The sequence below is a fragment of the Penicillium citrinum genome (genome assembly GCF_028827155.1).
Source record: "Penicillium citrinum strain IBT 23319 chromosome Unknown utg000003l:1.0-4596430.0:1.0-4598250.0, whole genome shotgun sequence".
Lineage (NCBI taxonomy): Eukaryota > Fungi > Ascomycota > Eurotiomycetes > Eurotiales > Aspergillaceae > Penicillium > Penicillium citrinum.
Genome location: NW_026622688.1, coordinates 2088124 through 2103598, shown reverse-complemented (window position 1 = coordinate 2103598; position 15475 = coordinate 2088124). Strand labels below are relative to the sequence as shown.

Here is a 15475-nt window from a genome sequence, read left to right as displayed (position 1 = left end):
GCGGCCCGGATCATCGCCGGACGCGATGTAAAATGCATGACAGGGGTTAGAAAAAGGCTGAGGTAGACCATGCTGTACTAGGATGAGACGAGGAGAGGACTAGATCGAGATCGAAGCTTAGTTAGTACGAGTAGTTAGCGTAGTCTTGTAGTATACAGTTAGTTGAGGTAGTTTATTAGATACAGGATAGTTACAGGAGGCTACTGTGCATATTCATTATTTCGGAAATTAGTAAATTAGTCAATTAGGCTTGTGGACCAAAAAGGAGAGAGTTCCGGAAGACTCTACATTCACGCGTCATCGCGGATAAAATTGGGGTGGAGTGGCAGTCTGGGGATTGCACATGAACAATATCTACGAAGTATACATAACTACCAACATAGCTAGTAGTTACATATGATCAACTTCATCATTAGTAAGTATATTGTATATTCTATAGAATTATAATGAATGAATTATATAGATATACTCCTACTTTATTCTAACTCCCTCCCAATGCCTACTGTTCTCATCTATGTACTCTCTAAATTGTAGCCAACCACAGCCCGCGATGTCGTGATTTGGTCCATCTATCAGATCATCGACTAGCCGATCTTCTTGCGTCCGCCATCGTCACGTCTTTTCCAACTGCATCCTCCTGGTCTTTTGTACCTCTCAATCCACTCTCCCCCCCCTCCCCTCCCCTTTTGCCTCTTTTCGGTCATCTCTAACTTGATTCGTCCTTCTCCTGACGCGGTATGCGACTGGCCATGGAATAGCCCTGAAATCGCCCTTGTCGTGCCGTACTGCTGTTAACTGCTAAACTGCTGCTGCTGTGTTCTCTCCCTTCCGTACCTTGGCCCATCCCCATTCAACCTACGTCCATGCCCACTTTCCACCCGAAGTAACTAACTATTCGACATCTCTTCCTCTCTTCCGCTCTTCCTCTCCTCTCTTCTCATCTCCTCCGCTGATCGAGAGTGCTCGGGGCCGAGTCTTACGTCGACCTTTTTTATTTTCTCTTTTACTTTTTAACCTTCCCCTTTCCCTCTCTCTTCCTTTCTTTCCTCTCTTTCTCTCCTCTACTTTCCTTCCCTTTCCCTTCCCCCCTCTCTCTGTCTTCTCGCCGATTTCCTCTCTCCACATATCATGCCGGAGGATCAACCTCGTCCAGGCCCCGGCTTTGACAAAATTGAAAATTTCAATTTTCTTTTGTCGCGCACCGATCCCGCGGCCAAGAATCGGCATTATTCCTTTGATGCGGACACTGGGCTGGTCCCGTTCGCCAATGTGAACATGGATTACGATCAGACTGAAGGTATGGGCGGTCTGTCGGTCAGTTCGTATGACAGTATCGAAGATGATCGCGCTTCTCTTGATCTTCGAGGATATCCCTATCATGGTATGTGCTTTTATTTTTTTTTTTATTTTTTTTATTCTTATTTTTTTTGACTGCCTTTTTTTTTGGATATATATATATTATTTAAAATCCCCTTTTTGCTGTATTTATGCTTGCATTGTGTTGCCAAACGTTGCATCTCTTGCGCCATCGCCCGGCTGGATGGTTCGTGACAGGCTGGCGCTTCTCGGTCGGCATTTCATTTGAACTGCAAGTCATGTCTTAAGAGTTGCCATTTTCTATGTATTTGGAAAGTGTTTTCAATGGGCCAGATTTGGGGTATCGTTGGAATATATCATCTTGAGATTTCAACCCTCAACGGTTGAAACCTGACGGTTTCCCTTGCCCGTCTTCCCCATATCGTTGGATTATACTGCACATCCATCACAATCGCAAGCACGAGCTACCCCGGACGCAGAACAGACCAATTTGATACAAAATTGGGTTTGTTCTCTCCAAGCTCGTGCTTAGCACATTTCAGCAAGCACTGGGGATCACCACAGCTAGCGAGCACGCAATCCCGCAAGCAAATGACACGCGCAGCGTCATGGCTTGCCAGCAGTGAACCCTTCTTTCTATTATCTTTCCAAGGGTGTTTCTCTTATTTCCCTATGGACTTGGCTGTTTTCTTATTTCCCCAAATTTCCCCCGTTTTTCCAGCTGGGATGTGCGATCCCTGATTCTGTCTGGATGCTATAGTCATCTATCTTCTCCTCCCTCCTCCCTCCTCACCTTATCCTCTTCATTCTTCCTCTTTTCCTTCACTCTGAACTCATCTTATTTTCTCCTTTCTTCTTCTATTTACTGTTTCTGCTCTGTTCCTCTGCTCTTCTGTTATCATGTCCTCTCGTGGACTGCGTCGGCCAGACCGCTTACTCCCTCCAGGTCCTCCGGGCGATAAGTCCATCAACTATTCTATTCCCGACCATATAATGCCCTATTCGGCTCACTCTATTTATCCACCTGTCCCCTTTGCACCCGATGACCTCGGCCATGCTCCAGGACAGTTAACTCCCTCGGACGTCTCCTCGTCCATCTCCCCGCCCAACGGCCAAATGGGCAACACCAAGTACTCCACCTCCATCCCCGGAGACCGCATCGCGGCTGCTCTAGGTCAAGAGGAAGGTGTACGGGTGGCTGCAGAGGAAGACCGTCGTCGGCGCAATACAGCTGCTTCGGCCCGCTTCCGCATGAAGAAGAAGCAACGCGAGCAGGTCCTCGAACGTACTGTCCGTGAGACAACCGAGAAAAACGCCTCTCTTGAGGCTCGTGTCGCTCAACTTGAGATGGAGAATCGCTGGTTGAAGAACCTCCTCACCGAGAAACATGAAGCGACAACCTCCCGCATGCCCGCTCCTCCACAAGATAGTTCTGCCTTGGAGAATTCCAAAGGTAGTAATACACGTGCTGGGCAAAAACATATTCAGCCCAAAAAGAAGGGTGTCGGCACTGATGAGTAAGATCCAAAATCAAAGTTGGTGTCTTACTTCATTTGTTCTTACTTTCTGCGTTTTGTCTTCCGAGCTATCTATTTGCTCTTTCTGCGTTGCGAACTGCCTGAGTCTGATCCTGTTATTGCGTCTCATGTATCATCTCCTTTTTCCAACTCCCGCCAGCTTATGGGAGTGTTTGTCTTACTTATATTGCGCTGGTCCTCTACCTTCCATTCCATCCAGTGGAATCGGAAACACCGGACCATGACGATGTCACGACCTTTCTCCAATTCTCGTTTTCCACTTGGCCCTTTTCTGCCGACCGTGGCTTCTGCGATTCTCGGGATGGTCTACGTGCTGAGAATCGACATCTTTATCTCTTGATCCTTTGATCCCATTTGATCCGTACCTCCTCTCTCTCAAATACCCTGGGCTTCCTATCTCTATACCTTCAGTCCTCTATCTCTGTCTCTGCCTTGGCCTTTACTCTCTATCTCGATGCTATATGAAAAGAATATAGGATCCATCATCTTTCTCTTCTTACCTTATGGGAGATCTCTTTCCTCTTTCTTTTATCAACATGCCCTTTCCCTTACTATGCATGGGCTAGGTTATGATTCAATGTGGTGTGTTGTGGGGTGTGGTGTTTATTCTGTTAGGCCTAAGGAGAGGCCGGTGAATACAAGTTACGGATTTTTTTTTTTTCATTTTGCGTTACGTTTTATGGGGCTTTTACTTCGTCTTTTTTGCGTTGGACTGGATTCGCAGTTTGCACTCAGAAATCATTGCTCGGACCGATGTGTCCTTATTTTCATGATATTTCCTCGTAATTGCCAGTACTGTACTCTGTACCTCAGTATTGGATACGGAGTATATCTAACTGGGTACACTAAAAGAAACTTGGTACGTAGTAGAGGTCAGTAATGGTATATTGCAGAGTATAGAATGGTCTCTATGATCTAAGATACCCAGTGGATAGTGTACTACATTAAGGATGTGTACAAATTATCGGCACTAGTTGACTAGTATCAAGTATTAACTTACTAACTACAAGTTACACTACCTACACGGAAGTACTCGTAAGAACAGATCAATCAATTAACAATTCATTAACACCTATTGATTATCCATCCATCCACGAAAAGAAGAGGAAAACCGACACAAAATGGTATTACATTGAAAACAAAGCACAAGAGCAGAGGAATCATCGAAATCGACATCAACTGCATTACGTATTCCAACCATGACTGACGCCATCTCCGCCATGAAAGAGACCATTCAAGGCGAGATTTCACCTTCACACAAAAACCCACTTAATGACGCCTGATCGTCGAAAGAGGTCAAATCAAGCAGTCCACCAATGTCTCGACAAATCCAGCAATACTATAATAAAGAACCAATTGGAAACCGAAGATATTAGAAAATCTCCCCCGTCCCCCCCGCCCCAAGCCAAAGAAGGTCAAGGGTGCAGCGAGCACGATCTCCCGATGCTATATCACGACATCGTACCGGCCATCATGTGGAGGTGCACGCAAGGAGATGAGCGAAAATTCGTTACTTCAAGGGGAACCTGATAGGCTCAATGGTAATTGCGTGACCGGATTTACCCAGAATGGTTTTGCTTCCTGTACCTTCCCCCCCCGATGGTTTGATAGCTCCCATTGACCATCGCCAAGAAAGCCACAGGTACAGCCCTTCTCGAAGCCTAAGGCTCGCCTTAGGAACTTGTATCCTGCATCTGCATGATACCCACTTCGATGATCGGATGATCTCGTATATTTACCGGAGTGGGTAGGAGCAGGACAGGGTATATAGTCCGGTAGACTATACTGATTGCGATGACACCATCAGAAACGCAGGACAGACGCGGAAAAAGAGAAGGTGGGGGTGAGAATGGACTGAAGGATGTGCGGAGAAGGAGAAGCGCGGTCGTGAAAGCAGAAGCGAAGCCGTATGATTCGTGAAGTAGTGAAAAAAAAGGAAAGGGAATTTAAAACAAAAGAAAGGAAAGTTAAAAAAAAAATCAAACAAGAAAAAGACAGATTGAACAGGAGTAAGTCAATACATTAATTGTGACAGAACAGAAATGATAATTTCGATCACGTCACTTAGGCTGCGATGGGCTCGCGCTCTTCCTCACGTCCTCGTGCTTCACCATCCACAGTACTGACACCGTCTTCATCCTGGTAGCTGGGGTGTTGGTCAGCTGGCAGCCAGGAGTCACGGTCTCCGGTCATGGGATGGTCCTGGGTGGAAAGATCGACGCCCTCGCGGCTCTTGATGGCATTGCGGTGGCGCTGGGACAGAGTGCGCGAACGCTGCGACAGGCTAGACTTGACCACTGCCTTGGAAGTGACCCAGTTGCTAAGCGCATCCTCACAGTCTTGGATAATGGCCTTGCTGGCATCATAGCCGTCATAAGCGTGGCGAGTCTCACCGGGTGTGACGGGGGTGTCGTCAATCAGATCCAACAGGTGCTTTCCGTAGCCGGCGATGATGGCGACCTTCTCGCAGTGTTCACGGAGAGCATCGAATTGGTACTGGAAGGCGGCCTTGACCTTCTCACGGGTGATGTTTGACAGTTGCGCCTCGGCGACCAAAGATTCGGCCTCGGCGCGGACAAGTTCTTGCTCGAGGACCACAATGCGCGGTGAGTTGGGGTCCTTGTACTTCAGCTTGGCGATCTCGTCGGTGATCTTTTGCTTGCCTGGATTGTCGAATTAGCGATTGTCATTCGAGTGCGACAGTGGAATTGAAATCTTACGGTCTCGGCTAGGCTGCACGGAGGCCTCGATGTTACGAATGCTCTTAATGGTCACACGGTATTGGTCATAACGGTCGACGAACTGATCCTCCAGCTCACCGATCTCGTAGATCAGAACACCGAGCTTATCCGTGACATCCGAAACGTCTTCGTCGCAGGCCTCGCCCCAGATGGACAATTGTTGCTAGCCGGTTCTGTTAGCTAAATTCTAGCTATTCCTAGCTGGCGGTTCATTTTTTTTTCATCGATCGAACCCCAACGATATGGTTATACATACAGCAACGTCCATGCGCTCGCGCGCGACGAGCTCCATACTGCGCATGACGTTCTTCTCCATCTTGACCAGCTGCGACAGCTTTCGAGCGAGATCGGGACCGAAGGCACCGGCGGCATTTTTACGGAAGGCATGGCCTATCGTCAGAGTCAGTTTTGTCGCATTGTGATTATTATGATTGTTAATTTTTTTTTTTAACAAGGGAATTGACTGAATCCTTCGCTCTCGCTCCGCGCAATTGGAGAGGAAATCCACATTAGATGGGGGATTGGCGGTGGGACCGCAGAAAATGGAGATCCCGGCCCGATCAGGCAGCATCCGGAGCTCTTCTCCCCAGACCCAAAGAACGCTCTCTCCGGTCGCAAAGGGAGTCCAATCCATTTTGCGCAAGCTCATTTCTTGCTGCAGTCGACGAGAATGTTGGAAATCCAGCGAATGTATCATCTCACTCACCGATGCCACCCTTTCCTAGCCAGCGGTTCGATTTGGTGGTCGACAATGGAGGTGGGGGGGTTCTCGACCTGGGAAGCGGTCGGGGCGCGCGACTGGCGCATAGAATAGGTACGATGCATGTCGGAGGTGAATAGTGGTGGTGAGGAAGTTGAGTTGGATGCGAGGAAAAGAAGAGAGGTGTGTAGAAAAGACAAATGGTCAGGTACCTGCAGTAGAAGGAGATTAAAGGTCAGAAAAGTCTTGAAGAGTCCGCCCAGTCCACAAGAGCCAAGGAACTTGCGCAGTAGTGACGTGAGATAAAAAAAATCACAATAGTAAAAAAAAAAGGGAAAAAAGGGAAAAAAAGGACAAAAAAAGAAAGAAAAGGAAAGCGAGAAGACTTACCTCGACGGAGCAGGGCGGAAACAGAACTGCAACCGGAGATCGACACAGGGGGGGGCAGAGGAGTTCAGGAGATAATCCAAGGGAGTTCGTTGATTGATGGGAAAAGAAAAGGAAGAAGAAAGTAGATTAAAGTGGAAATTTGAAGGTGCAGAAAAGGTGTACATCCCCTGGTGACGTCGACAACTTCAACAATCAGCCACCAACAAAAAGAGTATCCCAGTATAGCACCAGCTAAGCCAGTCACTAATGATGGAAAAGATGGAAAAAAGAGCTTGGGTTGCCCCGGAGAAGGCGGATCAGCCCCCCCCTCTGTAGGCCCAGTCCACTTACTACTGTAAGTGAGTCAAATCAATTAATCCACTTCTTACCAAACTAAGAAACCTTCAATGGACCTTGCAGCTGATTGAATGGTTCAATTACATCCAGGGGGACCCGCAGTAGCAATCCGCTTGGCTTTCGATCTTTTTTTTTTTCCAAGCTGCGATCGTCTTGGTTGTAGCCACGATCGCCGACGTCATCGAGTTTGAGTTGATGTCATTGAGTTTACATACAGCGTTGCATTGTAATCAGTATAGTATAATCAGTATATGATATATGATATAGTATAGAGTATAGCAGAGTGCAGTGCAGTTTAGTATAATAGAATACCATATGCTATATATGATATATAGCATAGTATAGTATAGTAATAAGTAGTGGTGTACTCCGTAGACTTGCAGAGTATGCAGAATGTAGAACTGCTTGGGGAATCTTATCAGGCGGATCAGTGGGGGGAATACATCGGGGATGTACAAAATGCTGCCGAGGGCCCATCAATGATGAACATCTTAGCATGAGAATAGTATAACCATTCACTCGGGTCATCGACATGCAGCTTTACTTCAATCAGTCATTTTAATCTATTTTTGTTCTTATTTCCCCAGATTTACATGTACATCATGCTCATCATGCTCAGCACTATCCCCCCCGGGTTTTGCCTTTCTTCCTACCTCCTGGGCTTTGATTCGTGCGCCCTCGCTTGCCCTGTTTCGTAGCAGCAGTATCTGTCTCCTCTACATTTTCTGCATCTTGAGTATTTCCACCCTTCGGATTTCTTCCTGTTAGAGTCTCCGCTTCCTGTCGGAGTCGCCCAAAAGCCTTCTCCATTCGACTGGGTCCACTACCACGGACGCGGGGCGCAAACGCCCCAGCCCCCTGCGGTCCCGCCATGAACTGGGTAATATTCGACTGGGTACCTTCTTGCTCGCGTCGATTCATATCCCGAATAACCGGAACAAGAACCTCATCGGTACGTTCCGGGCTCCAGCCGATCGTCGCCATCAGGAACTGTCGTAATCCATTCAAATCAGGGACCCCCCCACTGGAAAGGTGAAGGGTCGGCATCGACCTCAGGCTTGAGATAAGCTTCATTTACCCGCTGATCAGGGAATACAGGCGGGAGGAAGATTTTAGATGCTTTCTTTCGGAATTTCTTCCGAAACGCAAGATGTGCATCGTCCGGGTTGTTCACCCCCATCTGGACCTGCGTCCACCAATCGCGGAACTCCTCCAGGTCAGAGAACTCGGTGATAATCTCCAGAGCAGTAACAGGTCCAATACCGGGGATCCCTTCGGTATAATCACTACCGAGGAGATGTGCAAAGCTAATGAGTTTTTGTCGGTGGAGAGCATATTCTTTCTCAAGATCAGAGGTTAGATAACATTCGACGAATTTGCTCTGGTTGAACATATTCTTGTAGACGCGATTTCCACCAAATAGAAAAATATCACTATCATCAGTGACTATTCCATCCACGAGCCCCAGCGAGACGAGTTTTGCACACTGTGCTTCGGCTTCCATGGGTGCGGTGACGTATGGTAATCCGAACAGGCGCAATAATTGCTGACATTCATTGATCATGATTTGAGTTACTTCGTCTGCATCACGCTGGTCTTTGCGATGTTGATTGCGTAGTTGCTTCAATTCTTGTTCATAGTCAAAGGCATCCTGAACAGGTGCTGCCGAGTTGAGGGTTTGGGCGAATCGGACGTGTTCTTCAGACTCGGCTGCAAGTTGCTGGAGTAGCTCTTCATCTTCCGGATCACTGTATTCGCCATCGTCCTCGGCTACGGCCAATGGCGGAGGGCCACTAGGCACTTCTTGAGAGTCGGGCTGTTTGTTGGTCACCACAACGACTTCTGGAGCTGGAGCTGGGGCAGCATGGACCGGTGCAGCATCAGTCAACACGTCCTCAAATTCAGGTTCTGGGGAAGGCTCGTTATCAGCGGGTGGTTCAGGTTGTATCTGAGGTTCCTTCACCTCTTCAGAAACGGATTCCTTGATGGGTTCTGGTGTAGGACTGCCTTTAACACTGGCGGGGCTTTTGGAAGTCTTGACCACTGTTTCAGGCTCGACTTTATCTGCCTGTTTTTCGGAAATTGGTTGCTCCTGTACGCTTTCCGATTGCTCAACCGAGGGGATTTCAATATGAGTTTGAGATACAAGATTTTCCTTTGCCGGTTCATCCTCTATCTGGATGACTTCCTTTGTCTCAGACACGTCATCAACGTCAATCACCTCCGGTGCCCGTCGATTTGAGAGAAAAAGATGATCAGGTTCACCCATTTCAGAGTGTTTATTCTCTGCAGACACTTCCGTAGGATCGACGATGAAGTCCTTGTTTAAGCGCTCACCGACAAACCAGGGCGGCAATGGCTCGGTAGTTTTTTTCATATTATCATTTTCTTTTACGAAGCCACCTGCACTTTCATCGTGCTCTTTCGCTCGATGGTCTGCCTTTGAGGTCTTCTTGAGCTGAATAGACTCAAATGGGAGAGGGCCACTGAATGGATTGTTCGAACGATGACGGGGTTTGTCTTTGGCAACCTTAGTCTGTGCGACGGCGGCAGCAAAATCCATGCCATCATCATCGTCACTTTCGATTGGCAAGTCTGGCATTTCTGCAGGTGGTTGTGTTGCAGTCACCGGTCGATTAATCGGAATATCGGGCATGTCTGCATCGCGTTCATCGTCTGGCTGTAGTGATAATGCGATTGCTTGTCTAACTTCGTCGTCTTCTTCCTCAAATAAGCCAGTATCCTGCCATGGTAGAGCATTATCGTCACCCCGGACAAAGAGAGCGTCATCATCGGCTTCTGCGTGTGCCCGGTCGGCCACAGACTTTTGCGACTCCAATAAAGCTCTCTGCAAGTGTGGATCTTCTTGCGCTTGCTCGAGAGACTGGTCAAAGGAACCCTCTTGTAGGAATGGAAGCTTGGGAAGTCTATTGAGCCCTTCAATCGGAACATCCTCAAACTCGTCTTCGTCTGAAATGTCATCGGAACCCGAGAGGATCTCCGGTTGACCGTACTGATCAACATCAATAGGTTTGTCCTCATGACCTTCATCCTTGTTTCCAACAACACCCAGTACCCAGCCACCTTCGTGCTGGCTATCCTTGACAAGGACGTATTCTTTGCCCCGTTCTCCAGCAATCCGCTGGCCCGAATTGTAAAATGCCTCTTCTCCATTCATGCCGTTAATGTTCATCAGTCGCTGGGTCAAATCATTGCGTTCTGCCACTCGCTCGATTTGAAATCTTGAAAAGTCCATGCGGTTTGGAAACATAGTATCAAGCTGCTCTTTTGAATAACCCATTCGCAGTCGACTTCTGAGTCGTGCTGCATTCAATATATTATAGCGATCTGTAGCTGGCAAACTGATAAAAAATTGACTATCAAAGTCAATTTTGGAAAAATCGTAGAGGTTAATGTCTTGGCCTTGATGAAATTGCCGTGCATATTCTTCCAATTCTTCTTGCGACATGATACGAGGATCGTTCGGGGCGCCCATCTCTTCTAGAGAAATGTCAAGATTTGGAAGATGGTAAGCATCTTTCCTCTTAAATTTGCGCGTTTGTTGCCTCTCTTTATCGTTCATGAATGCTTCATCTGCGTAAACAGGAGTTTCGGTGACTACTTCTTCCTCTTGTTGACGGCGCTTCCTTTCCCGGCGTCGCGTTTCAGCTTCTTCCTCTGCGATACGCTGCATTTGCACTGCAAGTAATTTTCCTGCAGTCCGAGTTGCATCTTCTCGATGGCCTTCGCGCCTCTTTTTTCGAGCCGCGATGGTTTGCCGTTTGAGAATTGGAGCGCCTCCATCAAAGACGAACACGGGTCGTATCCCGAAATATAATAGTTTGCATATGCGACGGAAAAATCCGACGACATGTGAGTTGCGTAGTGCATTCCCCTCCTTATCACGCACTGCCTTAAGGAACTGGTATATCCAAATGGACGCGTCGACGGCCAGGCGTTTCTTGTTGAGGGTTTCGAGTTTAATGGGTCGAGCACAAGGCTGCACTACGGTCCAAAGACCGGTGACACCCATAATGTTTCAAGACCGATAGTCATTCGATCTTGATATCGGGATGTATGTACAGTGAGGATGGGTTATGATAGCTAACAGCTTGCACCTTAATGAGCAGAGAGTCATCCTTGATGGGCCCGCCAGGCAGATCCACGCTGTCGTCATCGCGCTCAGCAAGCGCGAAGTCACGTGGACCATTACTCTATATCGGGACTAGGCAGAGTCCGATACAGTATTCAAAACTACGTATTTACTCTTCGATACATGTAAGATAGTCCAAGTCAAGTAGTACAGTCCACGGAGCTAGCTTCCAGAATAAGTAACAGACTTATTGGTCCTGAATGAAGAAAAATATATCGATTTTGTTATCCTTGGTTTTCCCGTTCTTTTCTTTTTTTTTGCGGTGCGTATAGAATGGCTTTCTGGGCGGTCTCCGACGGCAGAATCATGCTTAGTGCGGGACAATTTCTGCTGACATAATATTTTCTGGAGGGCAAGTGCAATTTTGTGGTGACAAAGTTCCTATTTGTTGGAGCGGCATTGATCACAATTGGCAGGGAAAAAGGAGAGAGAAAGCGTTGAATGATTCAGGTCCCTTACCCTGAAAGTATGTCGGAGTTAGCGGGAATGTCACCGTCCATTGAGGTTTGCATGACCATCACGATACCCCTCCTATATGAAATTGTCTCGCTGACTCGAATTGCAGCAAGTGGACGCCTGTGTCCCAATCACAGCCTTAAAGACATATAGATGGGGTCAAAAGCTGTTTGTATTTCAAGGACAGGGCCCATATTTCCGAGTCATTGATGACCGGACTGGAGATGTCGTTGCCCAAATTCAAGGCTTCAAACGAAACAACGTCCATGGATTCATTCTTCTGCCGCAGCACGATAACCGCCTTCAAGTGATCATATGGGGTGGTCCATCAGTTCGACTTGTTGAATTGGTCTTTGATACTGTTTCTAATGAGCCTGCTTTGCTATCTGCAGCTACGACTGAACTCCTAGCTCCGGACTGGATCTTGAACGGGTGTGCTGCTGTTCCGGGTGGAGCTAACGCGGTATATCTGCTTACTGCGAATAATGCCCTGCTAGGATTGAAGTTCTCAGAAGGAGTTTCCGGTCGGTACAGGTCATCAATCTGCATGCGACAATTGACAACCAGTGTCAAATCCATCCTATATACTGGGGATTTAATTGCCATCTCGGCTTCTCATATCTTGATTGTGTCTGGTACAGCTTTCGGAGAGATTATCGTCTGGTCTTGTTTCATCAGTGGTCAGAATGCATCTGATACAGAGGCAATTGGTTCTATTCATCATTTTTTTACAGGACACGAAGGGTCAATATATGGCGTGCGTATTTTACCTAAAATTCAAACCCTTGATGATGGTCAGTCTGTCCGCCTACTAGCGAGTTGCAGCGATGATCGCACTCTGCGCATCTGGGATATCTCGGACTGTGAAAAGAAATCAGTGGAAGATTACTCAGCGTATTCCACGGATGGCTTTGAGCTTCGAAGTACTGGATTTGGTGGTTCTGCCACAGAGTACTCTGAAGTTGGTTCCGAATCATGTGTTGCAAAAGCCTATGGCCACGCAGCTCGCATCTGGGCTGTGAGCCCTCGGTCAATCAGAGAAGAATCCCCATGTAAGTTAGGTCTAGTTACTCGTGGCGAAGACTGTACTTGTGTGCACTGGGATCTTGAATGGGATATATCATCTGCTGGCAAGACAAAATATCAGCTTCGACAGACAGATTCCATTCACCCACATTCTGGCAAACACATCTGGTCAATGGACCTGTGCAGTCAGGGTGAAGATACCGTGGTGTTTACAGGAGGAGCTGATGGTGCATTGAAAAGCCATAAGATAAGGGAAATCAACCGCCCAAAGAAACCTGACCCGCCAGTGAACCTGAAACTGGCGAAACTCTATGGACCCAAGAGCTTTGCTTTGGTTGCATCTGATTGCCTTCTTTGCTGTACGGTGCGCAGCCAGCTTCGACTTGGATTTTTAGGCCCGGGAGAATATGCAGAGGTAAACTGGGAGGAGCTGTGTGTCTTGGAGGATCTGTCGTCATTTGCCTCAATGGCGGGGTCTACGAGCCTGGAATTAGCATTGATTGGCAATTCAAAGGGACTTGTTCGACTATACGACCATAGTACAAAATCAATCCGCGACCTGGTTGATCTAGGCGAGCGGGCGTTGGCGTTCTTTCTTCTCGAGACCTCGGAGCCATCCAAGTCCATCTCCTTTATTGCAGCGCATCTAAAGGATGATGAGGCGACTCTGGTAACTGTGAACGATTGGAAGACTGATAACCCCCAAGTTGAAACAACAATAATCGTTTTACCAGAGAAGCCATTTGAAATTTCATCGGCTGCTAAAACACAAGATAGCCAGTATCTGATTCTGGGGTCTAAACTTGGCGGATTGGCGACATACCGAATGTCCGGCCTCAGTCTGCCCTCGGGGCCTCTTATTTTAAACAGACGCGCGCATGGAAAGGAGGGCACTCACCATATCCAAGCACTGCCAGCGACGAATGCCGAGTCAAAATCACAGTCCCAATTCATTCTGACCTGTGGACGTGATGGCCACTATTGTGTTCATGAAATCAAGACCAATGGAGATGAGCATGAAAGCGTATCATTTGAAACCCTACATCGGACACCTTCAGCACTTGGGAGTCATTTGCAAGGGGCGTATTTCGATGAACAGACTGGGGACCTCATGATCTATGGCTTCAAGGGGCAGACTTTTGTTCTTCGAAATGAGTCCAAGCAAACTGATATTGACCATATCCCGTCTGGAGGCTTTCGCCGCACTTGGACTTTCCATCCTGGATTGAAGGGAAGTGGACAGGCTATTCTCCTGTTTCAAGAAGGTGCTCAGGTACTTGCCGTCCGTATTCAGACCAGTAAACGCTCCGTTCGAGCTGGTGCTCATGGAAGAGAAATCAAATCTCTCGATTGTCAACCTCACATCGAGGGAAGACCATTACTATTTGCTACTGGGGCAGAAGATACGACTTTGCGCATTATGTCACCATCAAATGACGCTGGAAAGGCACCTTGGGGATCTTTTAAAACACACCTGATTCTCAAAACACACAACAGTGGAATCCAGCAAGTAACTTGGTCCAAGAACGGGCGGTATCTTTTCACTAGTGCCGCCGATGAGGAACTTTTTGTCTGGAAGATAGGGTCACTCGCCTCCTTCGGCGTTACTACTGTCTTGTTGGCCACCTGTCCAAAAACGGAGCAAGAATCCGAGCTCCGTATCACGAGCTTCGATATGGTCGAAGTCGAAACATCCGGCTCTGAGGAGTATCTTCTATGTTTGACGCTTTCTAACTCCAAAATTAGGGTATGTATCTCGACCTGGGAATGACTGAGATGTTACTAATAAACTCAAAGGTGTTCCACTTCTCTCCGAATGAAGGTGGCCACTTCACACAACTAGCCGAGGGGCAATACATGACGAATTGCCTGACCCAAGCCCGATTCCTGGTTAAAAGATCTTCAATCGGTCTCATAACTGCTGCCACCGACGGGTACTTTACTATGTGGGATTTGACTAGCACCCTTGAACCCTTTTACGCCATTTCTTCATCGGCATTGAAGCTCAAGAAGTCGCTTCAAGGAACCGAGAGCTCCCCCGAAAGCATTGCTTGTGAGAATCGGTTCCAGATCACCTCCAATAGCATAAAAGCGATGGAATTGGTGCAAATATCTGATAATGTTGACTTGGTGTTGGCTGGAAGCGACGACAACTCAGTAACTGTGTCTTTATTGAGGGCATCACCTACAAACGGAGTTCGAACTGCGCAAGTGGTGACAGTGTCGATACCGGATGCCCATACAGCCTCCGTAACAGCCCTTCAGGTAATCGGTCACCAAAAGACCAAGAATTCGGATACTGGAGCTGATGTTACAAATTTGATGGTCGTGACCTCGGGTAATGATCACCGGATTAAGATCTGGTCAATCGCCATTGATCCCGCTCAAAGTGGTACAAATGGTATTGATATTGATCTCCAGTTAGATCGATATAGTCCCGTGGCCGATATTTCGTCCCTTGGGCTCCTTCAAGATCCTTCAGAAAGCCGACTGTTAGTTGGAGGCGTGGGATTGGAGCTATTGAAACTGGATTTCAAATAAATTCCTGTACAAAAACGTATATGAACTACATGATAAAAATACAGTCAAAATAGGGATTTCTGAATTATGGATCCTACTGTTATACTCAAATGTACACTTGCGTACATAGAAAGGCAAATGAACGACTGCGAATTCCCCCCCACAAAACAGATGCATCGCACCTGCCGAAAACATAGCGAGTAAACAAATCATACCAGGAAGGTGCGGGAATAAGAAAAAAGGAATGCAAGAGGGTTCCTTCCCTCGCAAACAATTTTGTGATCTGCAAACACCGAAG

General features: G+C 47.4%; 4 protein-coding genes across 4 annotated transcripts; 2 read left to right on the top strand and 2 right to left on the bottom strand.

Annotated features, from left to right (window-relative positions):
- Positions 1 to 1128: 1128 nt before the first annotated feature.
- On the top strand, positions 1129 to 2838 carry N7469_004003 (Regulatory protein cys-3; the record flags this gene model as incomplete). The annotated part of the gene is made up of 2 exons (XM_056642923.1): positions 1129 to 1381; positions 2264 to 2838. The coding sequence occupies 2 exons, from the start codon at positions 1129 to 1131 to the stop codon at positions 2836 to 2838; spliced, it is 828 nt and encodes a 275-aa protein (XP_056502335.1).
- Positions 2839 to 4919: 2081 nt separating this feature from the next.
- Positions 4920 to 6421, bottom strand: N7469_004002 (Eisosome component PIL1/LSP1 family protein; the record flags this gene model as incomplete). Its single annotated transcript, XM_056642922.1, has 5 exons — positions 4920 to 5518; positions 5576 to 5759; positions 5853 to 5986; positions 6303 to 6317; positions 6415 to 6421. 5 exons carry the CDS (start codon positions 6419 to 6421, stop codon positions 4920 to 4922), a joined length of 939 nt encoding a protein of 312 aa, XP_056502334.1.
- Positions 6422 to 7643: 1222 nt separating this feature from the next.
- On the bottom strand, positions 7644 to 11055 carry N7469_004001 (ssDNA endodeoxyribonuclease RAD2; the record flags this gene model as incomplete). The annotated part of the gene is made up of 2 exons (XM_056642921.1): positions 7644 to 8012; positions 8101 to 11055. 2 exons carry the CDS (start codon positions 11053 to 11055, stop codon positions 7644 to 7646), a joined length of 3324 nt encoding a protein of 1107 aa, XP_056502333.1.
- A 606-nt stretch (positions 11056 to 11661) lies between these two features.
- Positions 11662 to 15198, top strand: N7469_004000 (tRNA (34-2'-O)-methyltransferase regulator RTT10; the record flags this gene model as incomplete). Its single annotated transcript, XM_056642920.1, has 3 exons — positions 11662 to 11679; positions 11741 to 14404; positions 14455 to 15198. The coding sequence occupies 3 exons, from the start codon at positions 11662 to 11664 to the stop codon at positions 15196 to 15198; spliced, it is 3426 nt and encodes a 1141-aa protein (XP_056502332.1).
- Between the last annotated feature and the right edge of the window lie 277 nt (positions 15199 to 15475).